The 15,019-nt window shown below is 37.6% G+C and overlaps 1 protein-coding gene across 2 annotated transcripts in view; it reads left to right on the top strand.

Moving 5' to 3' along the window:
- The window catches only part of LRRC1 (leucine rich repeat containing 1), a 102,910-nt gene that overhangs the window by 64,570 nt on the left and 23,321 nt on the right, over positions 1–15,019 (top strand). The window contains exons 11-14 of one of the 2 annotated variants that reach the window (XM_086608326.1): positions 3,343–3,458; positions 4,359–4,531; positions 5,900–6,036; positions 7,942–8,061. In XM_086608326.1, the coding sequence (XP_086464452.1) occupies positions 3,343–3,458; positions 4,359–4,531; positions 5,900–6,036; positions 7,942–8,061 (546 nt within the window). The remainder of the gene's footprint in view (positions 1–3,342; positions 3,459–4,358; positions 4,532–5,899; positions 6,037–7,941; positions 8,062–15,019) is intronic. The other variant, XM_086608327.1, reaches the window with a different exon arrangement.

Genomic DNA, 15,019 nt, shown 5'->3' with positions numbered 1-15,019 from the left:
CAAATAAGCAGTTTTGGTCAGACTTTACAGTACTGTAGAGTCGGTAATCTCAAAATTAGCACTTCATAGTAATGGATCATTTTCTACCTGACTGATGTGTGGGTTTTGGTTTTGTGGTTTCGTTTTTGTTTTTCTTTTTTTTTAGTCTAGGCTGACTGTTCTTTGGAGATGATGTGATGAGACAAGTGAATAACCCTTAAATTAAAATTACTAGAATGAAATAAATCTCAGGAGTATGACTTAGACATGCACAACTCATTTGAGACCTTTTCCTGATATCTAGCTTGCTACAGAAGAACGTGAGGACTACTTTAAGTCTCCAGTCTTTGGAACACAGTTACTCTTGTGCCTAGAACTAAGCACATGCTTGTCCTCATTAATTGAAGTTTGTGCTTGAAATGACCTGTGTGCTTAACTGTTACATGGACTTGTCGTCTCAAGTGTGTACTTGGTGCCTATGCGGTGGTTTGGCAAAGTCTGTTGTAAGCATGTGATCAAACCCTTGGAAAGCATGGCTCTTCGTCAGTTAATGACTCTCAGCCAGACCAGTGTCGCTCTGATACTGTATTACCTCATGGTGGTCACGACGATGTTTTCCTTTCAGCATGCCATTTAATGTGTGCACCTTGCCTCAGTGGTGCTAGTTCGTGTTTAGATTTTCAAACATTAGACCCGATGTCTTTCTGTACTGCTGGATGGGTGCCATGTTTTTTTGAAATGACAAAAATTTTAGCTTTTTTTTAACTGTCAGCTTGTCTTTTTTCTCTGTGATAGCTCACCCAGTGCTGCTTGTTAGATGCTGCCTGCATTTTCTAAAAACAGTTTCGTAAAAAAAGGGTTCAGTATCTGTGCATTATCTCCCTCCACTGCCGTATTAAAAAAAGTCTTCCTACCTCTGAGTGAAACAAAATGTTCGAACAATTGTCTATTGACTGATAGAGCAAAGTTAAAATAACTTAGGAGTTCTAACCCTCTTTGGCAGTAGAAGAATATATGTTCTGTCTCCATTTGTTGGCATGCTCTTGTCCAGTATGGGTAAAGAAAAATAAATTGAACATCTCTTGTATTTTCTTAATTGTTAGCCGCTTGGAAAATTATGGGTCAGGTAAATTGATAACCCTGTAAGTATTATTCAGTCCACTGTTCTACTGTTACCTTTCATTAAACCTGCTTTAAATGCATGATGGCTCAGGCCAGCCAGTTCCACTGCTGCATTTTTCCATTGTCAAAATTACAGAAGTTTTGATCTCATCAGGGCTGCATGGCTTTACTTTGTTCGTTTGGCTAAACTGTTTGGATCTCCATGTTCTGAGACTGAATAACAAACTTCATTCATGGAAAAGCCAACACTTTGTGTACAGTTAGGGCGTCACTTGCTAGCTCATCAACATTCACTAATTGTATCTCTTGCTTTTCACAGCTCCTCATGTTAGATACACCAATTAGACAGCGTGTGTGTATATCTATACATTTTTTTTTTCTATATGGCACTGTAATCTGTGAATGTGTCAAGGCATATTAGTTAAGAAGCTATACACGCTTTAAAGTGAACAGCAGAATTATTGCACTCAGAAATGTTTGCTCGCGGTTTGAGTGCTGGTTTCTAAGGGCTTTGATTCACGAGCTGAAATGGCTAACAAGGTTGCTGCTCCACGAATAGACTCAAGGCCAGGAAAGCCAATGCTCTTGCAAATAGCTGCATCTTAGACTGCAGTGATTTAAGGGAAACCATCCCAGATTTTGTTTTGTCAAGAGAATTTTGCACTGTAACTTTGCACTGTAAGAAGCTTGTGAATCAGAAGCCTTGAGCAGCTGATCGCTGCTTTCTTCAATTAGAATGTATTTATGATAGAAAGGAAGGTGAGTGGGGTATAAATCCTCCATGTGTTTGTTTTATTTTCTAAGTCACAGTTGCATGCTTTTAAAAATGACTTTTTCCTTGGTAAATAGTATAGATTAAATCGATACGATTTTTACTTTGACTAGTGGAAAAGCTTTTGTGGTATTTGTCTGTAATCTCAGACTTGGGTTTGGACTGAATTGTGGACTTTGTGAAGACAGAACTGACAGGTAACTAGAATACATAAATAATTTCAGCTCAGATTTGGGACTCCTGACCAAGGTATAGTGACATGTTGGCTATGGTGTGACAGAAGAACCTTCTTCCGTGTGTGTGACTATAGAAGTCCTCTAATTTTTGAAGTAAGACCTTTCCGTAGCTTTGCTACCTATAGTTAGGTTCTAAGTCCACTTAACTTTAAAGCTTCAAAAGGCGTTGGGATATTTTGACTCTAATACTTGAGGAAGAGAAGAAACATTTTTTTTTTTTCCCCTTCTCATGGTGAGTTTTGGAACTAGGAAACAAACAGCAGCGCTTTTTGAAGCTCCATATGATAAGCAAACAAAGGTAAGTTTCCTTTGTGAATAGGAACAAAGAGTTACTTGAAGCAGCTTTCAAGTTGCTACAACCAATAATCTTGGTGTTTATAGGAGTAGTAATTGCCATCGGGAACAAAAAGGTGGACTGTGATTCTTATATCTTTTTTTAAATCAAATATAGAGGATTTATTTTTCTGAAAATGTGTACCTTTGATGTAAGATATACGTATTTTGAGGGTAAAACTGAAAAATCCCGTCTTTGCACCCAAAAATTAACTTGGGAATGCAGATGCTTACATTTGGATAAGTTGGTAGAGACAGAGGATATTAGATTAAATTGGCCAGTTCATACGGGAATCATCTTGAAATTAGATGCTTCTAATAAAATAGGGCATCAAAGATGTTACTCATAGAATCTTCTACTTTTTGTGAACTCTTCATTAGTCTTTGTGGACTCAATAAGCATTGGGAGTTGATTGGTGTATTTAGCATTTTAGCCTTGCCTAGAACCCCATTGCACTTGCTTGTTGCTAAAGTTACCATGAGGAAAGAAAGAGTTAGTATGTAAAACATAGAGCTAGAAAAAATCCAAAGTTAAAGCTGGTATTTTTTGTGAGGGTTGTCTACAAAGTGGCATCTGTGTGGTTACTGATCTCTTTCTGGCATGGAAGGCTCTAAAAGGTGGGTGGAATCTGACCTATTTAAAGATATACGTTATTTGCAGATATAGATGTTCAAGAAACTGCTCCAACAGACCTGCTTCAGGTCAGGCTTCTTTTAAGCTAACACTTGTTTGCAGTCTGTACCTCTGGGTGAAGTGTCTAGCAGGCATTGTAACTTGAATGCGCTATGACATATTACGTGACCCGTACTGCATGCCTTTGTTTCTGCTATCATAGTGCAACAAAACCAGACTGGTGTGTTTTTTTTTTTTCTTCTTCTTCTTCCTCTTTTCTAATACAGATTGGAGGGTGCTGCAGTCTTAACGTCTTTTCTGTACGTGACAACAGATTATCTCGAATTCCCTCTGAAATTTCACAAGCCACTGAACTTCATGTCCTGGATGTTGCTGGAAACAGGTAAGAGATTTTTGTGTTGTCACATTCTTTTGCTAGTTTTACTTAATTCTTTCTAATGACAAAAGACATTAGGTCTAAGAATGAAGTAACAAGAAGCCTGTTAGGACTTTTGTATTAGCATTACTGTTGAAATCGTCAAAGCAGTCTTCCCCCTTGGCCCAAAGGAGCATAAATTGTGTGTTGTCATGAGTTCGTTTTCTGTATTGCTTTGACCCTGAGGAAAAAATAGGGTTTTTAAAAAACCTCTGGATTTGTATATTTCTGAATTAAAACGGAGAATCTAGGCACTTTGGTAGAGCTTCAGCTGAAATTACCAGCCTTAATGTCAAGTAACACTAATATTATCTTAGAAATACAGTGCAAGTAACAAATAATGCCACTTTGACCTTGTGACTTCTCATGAACCTTAGTTGCATGCTTCAGACATCAAAATGCAAAAAGGAGTGAATTGAAGCATTAAATAGCACATTAGTTCAGCTGCTTAGTAGGAAGTTAAAGGGAAAAAAAAAGAGGAAAAGCAAATGGCATCTCTTCTGTGCAATAGAGTTGTCTCATAGACACTTGCATATTTCTGTTCTGGCAATTGTTTATATATAAGGCTTCAGAGCAGAAACAGCTGTCTGCCTTCCAGGGCATTTTACTGCAATACAAAAAGCTCGGCTTTGTTTTACCTGTTATTCACAGCTACAGAGAATTATGGTTTAAGTTAAGCTGCAGATTCTTTTTAAAAGATTGAAGTAGTTGAAGTTGATGACTACTGTAGTGCCTTCTATTAAAGGCATTAATCTCAATCCTGTTTATTCTGACTCAGGAATAAAATACTTAAGAGTCGACTTCATGACCATCTATTAAGCCTCCTAGAGATTGCCCTGACTTTTTTATTTTTCTTTTTTGAACTAGGCTGACGTATCTTCCCCTTTCACTGACTACCTTAAAGCTGAAAGCTTTGTGGTTGTCTGATAACCAGTCACAACCTTTGCTGACGTTTCAGACTGATACAGACCCTGAAACAGGAGAAAAGATTTTAACATGTGTATTACTTCCTCAAATGCCTTCTGAGCCTGGTTGCCAAGGTAAGTGCCTAGAGCCAGTTTTTCGTTACATATAGAAGTACTTCTTCTTTGTTTACTGTGTTGTCTGTTCCATAAAGGTTTGTAAAATATGCATAAGCTCTAATGAGTGAAGTAGCAAAATTCTGGTTGAATTCTCACTTTCAAACTTTTTTGTTTTGTGGTGGGTTTTTTTTTGTAATCATACTAGTTTTCAGAAGACTTGAAAATCATGGCTGTGAGTGTTATTGAAAATACAATGACACCAGCTACCATAAATGAAATACAGACCTGGAAGAAGAAGATGTAATCATATCATTATTCTGAGGCTTGCCAGTGGGCCAAGTAACAGTGTCCATATTTGTGTACATTGATTATACATTTTAAATACATATATATGTAGTGAAAATTGGTGGCTTTCCAACTACAGTCTCTTTACCAGAAAAATAATTGTGTAGCTAGTAATAAGCAGTAGACATTTAACTTTTTAGCAAGCCAATTTTCTTTCAAAGATACTGTACAATAACTTTATTATATTCTTCAACAGGTGTAGAATTGCAGTATAAGTTGCTTTTACTTTTTGTGCTGAAACTCGCCTCTGGGCCAGGTGGAACCATAAAGTCTTTTTCACTGTTGGCTGGCTTGCTGCTCCAGTAACTGCTGGATGATTTTTTTCCTCAGGCTTTTATAGAGATGTGTGAACCTTCAAGGGAATTCAACTGAGCTAATATTTAAACTCTTGCCGTAATCACTGGAGAGTAATTTATCCCATCCAAGAACAGACTTTTAAAAGAAATCTTGTGGATTCTTCTCCACTGAGTACAAAGGGGCCTGAGGAGAAAAGCACAGCTGTAGGTATCTGTATTGCAGGTACCAAACCTACCTAGATTAAGTTCACCCTTTCATTACTATACAGCTAGAGCAAACAGAGACCATTAATGCAGTAGAAGTGTAAAAATGGCTCTGTTTTGTGTCAGCTTCTGTATTTTAAGAATACAGTAAGAAATACATTAAGAATTAAAATAAGCAAATGATTTAGCCCCTTTTGATTTAGAGAAGATTAAGCTAGCCTAAGAGCAGCAGGTAGACTGACTTTCTCTAAAGGCCTCTCTACTAGAAATTCCCAGATTTCTTCCTCTCCAAATGAATGTCATAGCTTCAAGGGTAGAAGGCTTGGAACTAAGTTGGACGTGTATGCCTAGCAATAAAGGATGAAGTCAGTAAAAGCAATGATCCTGTGTTATGGAATGCCATTTATGGAACTGGCTAATGTCAGATGGCAGCCATGATCCAAAAGAAGAGCATATATAGTGTCAAGTATATTAAATTATGTAACCAGTACTGTACACAGACATGCTGCGAATCTTTAGTTACATTTTGCTGTTTTAACAGATAACCTACCGCGATGTGGTGCACTGGAGAGTTTGGTAAATGAAATGTCGGATGAAACATGGAGTGAGCGGGCAATGAACAGAGTCAGTGCAATTCGCTTCTTAGAAGATGAAAAAGATGAAGAGGATAATGAAATGGTATGTTTTCCAAACCTCTGGATACGTGCAGACACTGTGACTTTAATGCAAAATTGTAAAAAATAAAATATCTGAAGTTTTTTGCTGTAAATAGTTCAGCTGTGACTTCATGCTTTTTTGCATACATTTGTGTTCATGTTGACTGTCAAAACTTTTCATATTGACTTAAAGTGCCTTTATTTTTATTTTCTGCTTTGAATATAATGTTTATGTTCTGGTGCAGGATAGTCTTTGTTTTGTTTTCCTGTGTCTGCTCAGGATGTTTTCTTTCCAGAAACAAGATAGGATCTTTCTCTGCATCTGGGAAGCTTTACTGCCTGAAAGTATATAGGGTCAAATTTAGGATTCCAGCACTCTGGCATGTGTCTCCATTAAGCTTGCCATTGTTTGTTGCTCTAATTTCTATTTTCAATTTCTTTCTTTCTCTCTCTCTTTCTTTTTTTTTTTTCCTTCCACCATTTGCATTGAAACAACCTTAATGTCCATAAACAGCAAGAATGTTGCTCATTAGTTTCCCACTTAAACAAAGGATGTGGGAACATCTGTCACTGTACTTATAAGACCTCTCCATTAAGTTGGGCTCTGCATGTCCTGAAGATCAAAATGCAATGTGATCTTTAGCTTTACTAACTTTCACTAACAATTAAAACTCTTTGTAAAGATTAAGACTGCTTCAATCAGATTTGCAGCATGCTTCTCTGATGCTCTAAAAACTTGCTGGTGGTCCTCATTAGAGCTCAGCTTGAGATACTTCAGGGCACTGTCTGGATTGTAGCATACTAGAAACATAGTCTTACTTTTAAAAGTGACTATGAAAATTGTTACTTAGTAGGGAAATGAACATCTAAGTTTTCAGATAAGGTGGTTGCTTAATCCAAAGGAGCAGAAACTAAATGTCTCCAACAAGCGTGGGTCATAGGCTGACTGATAAGGGAGTTCAGAATGGTGCTTCTTAACAACTGTGCCAACCCGAGAATGTCCATGCAATAATGAGGGCTCAGGTGTTAGAGATAACTGATTTCAGTCATGGCATTACAGCCTGACTTGAGGCAAGAACCATTTCAGGGGAAAAAGAAGTTTATGATCCTACTGGGAAGGAGGAAGGGCAGATTTCCAAAGCAGTCTTGACCAATGCACCCATTTATGGGTCATCAGTTCTGCTGTCATCTGCATGATTTACATGTATACCACTGAAAAGCAATTGCATGTATATATGTATTATACTGATACATATTTGTGCAATTATTCTTGGTGTTCTATTGGTCTCTAATCTGGATGCTAACTGGGGTTTTTGTAAATTTTGTTTTCCTTGTAAAGGTTTCAGCACAATGGTGCTAGACGTTCTTGCGTCCAAGATGGGAGAGAAATGCTCCCTCTTCTTCTTTTCAAGATATTTTTTCTCAATTGACAAGAGAACCAAACTGTGTGGTGGGACTGGAAGGCATACAGAGCTCCACACAAACATGTATTTGACACCGTGAAGAGATTTTGTGGGATTCTTTCAAAACCAGCTGAATGTTTGTTAGTTTGACATGTGATCTTAAATCACTTGGATAGTTTTTTTGGGGAAAACAAAAAAAAAATTCCTAACTATATTTATGAAAGAATCTTCACTTCATAATTTGTAATTGTACTTCACTTGAGTGACTTTCAGATTAGTAGGTCAAGAGAGGAAACAATTTGCTCCTAGACAGTTCTTAAGACCTCTTTCACTGTCTTCATAAAAAAGCAGCTATGAAAATATTGTTTGCTATAGAGCATCATAGTTTGAAAAGGAAAAGGGGGGAAAAAAAGAAAAAAAATCAATACCTAATATTTGGTATGTGAATGCTAAAGCCTTGAAAGTGTATGTTGTTTTTCCAAAGAGACGAAGGCAAAACCACTTATTGCGCTGTTTATTTTTAGAGAACACTTCTAAGGCGAGCCACTCCACACCCTGGAGAATTAAAGAACATGAAAAAGACAGTGGAGAATTTACGGAATGATATGAATGCTGCTAAAGGACTGGATTCAAACAAAAACGAGGTCAATAATGCCATTGACAGAGTGACCACTTCTGTGTAGAGTTTCATCTCCAGGTTTTACCTCCTGTGTCTTCCCCTGCTGTTGAAATGTTCCTGTCGTCTCCTGGGACCTCACTGAACCCCTTTTTGTTTTAAACCAGAACCTGATTCATCATCTCCATATATGTGAAAAGTGCTGCCCACTGGAAGAAAGTGCCTTATTTCATCCAGGCAGTGAACCAATAATTTCCAAATCAATGTTGTAATTTTAATAGTGCTAGGCTTTTTTAAGTATAACACACTACTGTATGCAGAATACAATATTTTTGTCTTAAACACAGGGGAAATAATGCTTTTCTTTTCCAGAGTGCTGGGGTATCTTTTTCCCAGTGGTTGGATGTGCTGGTGAGAAATATAGTTTTGTGGAAAATTGATACACTTTTTTATTTTTTTGGCAGCTCAGATGGTGTAAATTTTAAATTTTTGTATAGGACTTTCATAACAAAATGATGTATTTCATTTTTAAGAGAAAATTTATCTTAAGCGGTACATATTTTAGTATTTGTGGAAGAGAACAAGTTTCATGGACGACTGTATTCATTCATTTGTACCACCCATTGTGCCTTATTGTGTCTTGTATGTCATATTAGTCTTAAATATAGCAATTCTTGAAGAAAGTGAGTAGATTTAAACTTGGTCTCCTGTTTTAGATATGTTTTTCTTTTCAGACAGTAATTTGTTGGGATTTTTGCAGCGGAGAACTTATGTTTATATCATGGGATTTTAGGTCGTGAAGCACAAATGTTAGTTTTGTTGTAAACAGAATTAAGATTAAAATGACCAAACTGCTATTGTTTATTACATGATGCACTCACACTTTAACTTAGTTGTAGTGAAACATCTTGTTTTGGATGCCATGTTGCATTGCAGTCACTAGAAATTCGTGCTTCCGTTGTTTTTTTTTTTTAAATGTGCCATCTGTAAAATAACTTGAAAAACAGCACAATAGATTTTCAGAAGCACAGTTCGAAACTAGTTTTATGTATTACACAAGAAAGCATGATTCTTTGAAGTGCTTTGGTGGTTTTATATAAACAGATAAAACCATAATAAAAAAAAATCTTTAAAAGCTTCAGTAGATTTATTGTATCATTAAAATAGCAATTAAAGTATGTATGAATTAATACTGGAATTTACTATCATTGTTACTATGTTGCACTTCCAGTGATCCAATGCTGATTTCAAGGTCTTATTAAATCTGTGGGTTCTGGTTTCTTTATAAGGTAAGTATTCACTGAGTTGAATTCAGTAAATAACAATTTTGAAAAAAAACTGATAAAAATTGATTTTGTTGTCTCTGGGTTCTGTTTGTGCCATGAACTAACAAAGACCAGCTTGTTCAGTGCACGGACTTGAGCAGTCTGAGTTCAGAGCAAAGATTTGACATATTCAGGGAGATCTAATGCAACGAACCCAAATTTCAACAAAATTAAAGACCTGACACTTCATATATGGCTAACCACATCCCTTCTTCTCTTGAACATTTCTTCCAGTAAGCATTAGTTGTATGAGGATTTCTGGGAGAAAACAGAAAAGGAGATCAGGGAAGTCATAATAACTTCTGTGTTAAAATCAATAACTTCAATATTTGATAATTTTTGTAATTTCACTTTTTAAATTTTGATTTGAAGCTTTTACAAAAGGCACTGCTTTGTTTTGATATTGCACAAGTAGGTATTGCAAGCCATCTGCAAATATTCAAATCTAACCTGGCAAAATGATTTCTTTTTTTATTTCCTGGTGATTTCTTCTCATCCCAAAGATTCCTGATTTAAGCTTCAAGGCATGGTCTTTTTGTGGGAAGCACTGCTGGTTGACAGGTGTTAGGTTAGTTCAGAGGTAGTGCAATTTCTTTCTTCCCAAGGCAAAGGTCTCCTCGTTGTTCTTTGTAAGCTACTGTTAAAATAAAACCAGAAAGAAAATGTGGTTTTGGTACAGCTGGATTGGGTAGAATTTTCTTTTTAAAGTACTTACTGAGATTGACACAACAAAAGTTTAAAAATGTAGGAAACTCTGTACCCAGAGTCTATAACTAAACCATGGTAAACCCATTTGAGATGAAAACGAGCTCCTAAAAGAGCCAGACCAAAGCCAAAGGCAGCAAGACTATGCTCTGTGATGACAGTTTTTCATTTGGAAGCTGTGGTTTGTTTTGTTTTTAGTGTCTTGCTCCAGATATAAACAGGAGAGCTCCGCAGCAGGATGAAATGAATGTAAAGCCTGGATTTGGGTCTTGCCTAACATGCCACCAGATGAAAATAATTAACTGCCTGTGTGCACCTGCTCCCTCCTGCTGAAGTCAGAACAAGACATGACTCTTGTTATAGCTCTGTGATCGGTGCTTTGTCACTAGGCAGTTGCTTTTTGTATACCCCAACAAGCTCGTGGAGACCGCACTGCAGGCCAAAAACTAGCCAGAAGACGCACTACTTGCTGCATCAGCTTTGACATGAAGTAACTAGTCAGCAGTCTTTTTTTTTTTTTTTTTTAATTATGGAAGGAATATTTGGTTTAATTTCTCTGGCTACAGGGAAATGGATGATCTGGGCTTGTTGCCTTCAGTTGGGATGTTTCACGCTCCGAACACCCTAGGGTGGTTGGTGTCATCTCCTTGTGGTCATCTCAGCCAAGGACAGGTGGTATGAATTGCTTATTGAAGGTGTTTGCACCATCATTCATTTGTAAAAGAAAATAAATTGAGCTTAGAATAGAATCCAACAGTTTCTTGATGAGAGGTTAGAGGAGCTGAAGTCCATCATCAGACCATCCTGCTACAATCCCCCAAAGGAGTGTTGGTGTTCCTTGCTTGTCACTGCCATCTGTCTTCACTGTGTGAATCTGTGTAATGAAAGCCTGGATTTTCGTTACGTTTTTTTTGGTGAGTATCTGGGGACATCCGAAATAGGAGGTGTATTTTTCAGTCTTCTACACTAACACTCTATAGTGCTATATCTCACTAATGTCTTTTGTTTATACTGTTTGGGTGAGGCAGTCTGAGATTCTGCTCTGCTGTGGGTAGTTCAGCAGCATATTCAATTTAGTGTAGGGTTTTTGAATATGGCAGTAAGTGCATTTTTCCCGGCTAGTCAAAACTTGAGGTGTGACAACAGCTGCTAGTAGTGTGGAAAAATAGGAATTGAAGTGTTGTTTGTTTTCAGGGCTGAAAAGATGCTTGGATGCTCCTTGTGAAAACAGGGACAAGTGGCTACTCTTTCTCCTCGCCAAATCCTAGAATTCTGGTTCACAGCAGCTTTATCATGAAAGAGTGGCTTGCATGTCATTCCACTTGGTCAGACCTCTGGTAGCCTAGACCCCTGGTAGTCCCTCTGATTTCTCCAATGGTCAGTATATGTGCCGTTTCATAAAGTGGTTTAGGTACACTTGTCTTGCCAACAGCGTCAATAAAGTTCCAGGTAGTTTTAACTGTATTATAGCCAGGAAAAGCTGATGATGTTCGTTATGCTGAAGCAGTGTGTGTCCTCTAAAGGATGAGCTCTCCCTTCCCAGTTTCTGTTTGGATCTTTTCTCTTGCTGATGCTTTGAGGAACCTAAGCAGTGAATATAACTTTGTAAAAATAACTTTATTGAGGCTTTTTTTCCCCTCTTTAAACTTTTTCTACTTTTTTGATTGCTTTGGAAGTCTTTTGGGGGGTGAGTCTAATGCAGGGAAAGAAACACTATGAAATTTGCACACTGCTTTATTAGCTAAACAGGTAACCAGGGAAAAGCAGTTGACTGTAGTGATGGAGTGGATTTAATATTAACCTGTCAGTTACTGCATGCCAGTTCTCTTTATTGAAAGTCACAATTCCATCGTCTTACAAGAGTGGGGGGGGGGAAAGCACTCTCTTGCTACCACTATTAGTGTAGTTAGTGTAGCAACAAATTTTTCCATCCCCTGTGTATTGCTCCAGGCTTTTTCCACAATTTTCATATAATTTATGTGTCGAGATTATTTTTCTGGCTCACAATCCTTATTTTTGATAATCAGCGTATTGTGGGAAATTGAGTGCTGGAAACTTGCATACCACTGTCCTTTCCAGCAAATGACTTGTTTGTGTCCAGGACAAGCTGATCAGCCTGCTTCTTGTCTCATGTTAGTGCTCTACTAGTGCTGGATGTACCATTTTCAGTTGATTAGCTACTTAACAGGTTTCACTACTTGCTGCTCACTAATTCAGCTTTTGAGAAGAGAGTAGTCACACCAGGAATTTAATATTTTTAAAGTATATTCTTTAGTATAGCAGTTGATCTATCCTGATTCACTGTAAATGTCTACCTCCCACTGAGACTGAAGCATACTGTTTATCAGAACTGTCTAGACCTTTTGATAATGGAGAATTCACTGCCTGTCTCTGCCTTGACTCTGGAAAATAAAATTACTTTTCGTTTTTCAATTGACTTGATAAGAGTGTTTCCCCATCTTCAGTTTCCATCAAACACACAAATCTGTTTCCGTGCTTAGGTTGCTATCACAGAAGATGACAAAAGCAAACTGGTCTTGGCTATCAATAAATGTTTTGGGTGTTCCCTTCCTCCTGAACCGATTGTGAAATTTTCAGAGGGAAGGTGCCTTCCTCTTTCATTCTAAACTCGGAATACAATTAGTATTCAATCAGCTTAATGAAAAATGTGAGATTTTTCGAAGTGGAAAAGCAGATACCTGGTTGGAGGACAGCTTGGTGAGCTGCTCTGCAGGATCCATCTTATCTCCTGGTGGATGTTGGAAAGACTAGGGGTTTTATTGCCTCTTGCACGGTTCTTGTGGCAACAGGACAGCCAGTCTTGGGTTCTACCAGAGCGGAGAGCTGTGAGGAGCTTGCTGTGTGTGGCTGGACTGTACCCTGAGCAAGGGTTCATGTCAGTCCGGTTTGGAATTTGTAACTTGTTCAGCATGTGCCTCTTAACACTCATGATGTTAGTCTATTAACACTGAGATCTCGAGAAGTAGCTTATCTTTGTATAGGGAAGTCCTCTCCTGAAAGGGGCAACATCAGTATTGTCCATGGGAAGAACTCTGTGCCTTCTCAGTGGTGTTTTGCAGAAGGGATTTAGCAAATCTCCCTTGGTGTTAATACCGGGAAGTGGACACCTGATGTCCAGTAACCTTTGATACTTTTCTCTTCCTGTTCATCTGTCGCTGGAGAATGTTGTCTTGATCGAAATCTCTGTATGTGCAGCTGGAGGCATGGTAACAGCCATACCCCAAATGTTGGCAACATTCACTGCAGTAGACAAGTCCTGACTGCAGTAACTTTCCTCAAAATCCACGGATGCATGCACAGATTGCAGATACCACCAAAGCATCAGCAGCTTTGTGGAATTTCAGCTTGTAAGCAGCCCCAGAATAATTCAGACAGGACTTCAAAGTTAGTTTTGTGTTGGACTAAAACGATGTTCTTTTGATCCTGAAGCAAACATGAGCAAATTACGGGACTACGCTACTGATGTAAGCAGTTTGATTCCCTGATCTCTACCAATAACTTACCAGTTTTACCCAATGCCAAAATAAATGAACTGCATTAAACTATTTTGAAGTAGCTCATAGAAGTTATGATTGTCCTGTATTTCTGGATGATTAAACAGGGCACTGCATGATTAGAAACATGAGTGAATTTCTCTGTAGTTTGTTGATGACATCATGGACTTCCACTAAGCAACTTAGAACCAAAACAAAATCTAAACAAACTAACAAGAAGAGTGATTGTTTGAATATTGCTGATGATTTTTTTTTTTCTGTTCAAAAGGTGAGAAAACTGCAAGTCTGAAGAGCATTTGCATAGTGGATGTTTTTAGGATAACCTATGGCAATTTTTTTTTTTTTACATGGTGTCTTCAGGAAATTAAAAAATCTCATCTGACTGGTTAATACTTGAACATCTGCGTTTGAAATTAAGTCATATATTTACTGCTAGCAAAGTTTCCCTGTGGAAGGCTTGCTTCAGTAATCTGTTCAGGCAGCTTTTATGTTGCCTCTTCTACAGAGAGAGAATATTCAAGGATGCCTTTGTTTCGGCAGTGTTTTGTTTAGCTTTCATTCCTATTTCGTGCAAATCACACAAAGCTCTTTCAGAGACAGCCTTTTGTACTTTAAAAACGGAATGAGTCTGAAATCATTTTCAATTAGTAGAATATGTTATGTATAGTTGTACTTTAAAGGAAAAGAGTGTTTATGTTGTAGGAAATACATCTTTAAAGATATTTTCTTTCCCGTATTTGCTAATTAAGCTATTTAAGCAATTTCTTTTTTTTTTTTTTTTAAATAGAAGAATAGGCAAGAATGTGTGTTTGGGATTTTGAGTTGAATTATAGTAGCAGGTGTATTACCATCAAAATATTCTAGGCAACTGAAAGCACTGGCTTCTACTTGCCAGTGGTGACTGGGTTGTTGCTGTAAGCAGAATGTTTCATTGTCACTGCGTGGTTTTGGTAGGGTACTTCAGAAATGTGGGTGGTTTTCATGTCTTGGCTTTTATTGTTAGGGTGTTTTGGATTGTTTTTCATTTGCCAGAATGATTTAGGGTGATAACATAGCATTTGCACACCTTTGTTGCCTGGGGGAAATTCATTCTCTAGAGGATTTATTAGTGAGATCTTATCAGAATAGACACCTTGTACTTTATGAGAACAATTTGTCCTCTTAACATACAGGGCTATAATACAGAGCAGTATTTATGTTCTGAAGAGACCGCCTTTCAAAATGTGAAAAACATGTTGAAGAAAGGTAAAAAGGGAGCCCACCTGACTTGCTGGTGAAATATTGAAGGAAAACGATCTGTTACCAATCAGTTAGGATCATTACTAATGAAGGGAGATGAAAAATCCATGGAATATAACAACTTCTGAGGCTGATGAATAGTTTTTCCCTCCAAACACTTCTGCATTTGTAAAACATCAATGTTGCACAGTCCAAATACCCA

The sequence above is a fragment of the Tauraco erythrolophus genome, chromosome 2 (assembly GCF_009769465.1).
Source record: "Tauraco erythrolophus isolate bTauEry1 chromosome 2, bTauEry1.pri, whole genome shotgun sequence".
In the NCBI taxonomy this organism is placed as follows: Eukaryota; Metazoa; Chordata; class Aves; order Musophagiformes; family Musophagidae; genus Tauraco; species Tauraco erythrolophus.
The sequence above is the reverse complement of the archived record's forward strand: the minus strand, read 5'-3'. Positions and strand labels throughout refer to the sequence as shown.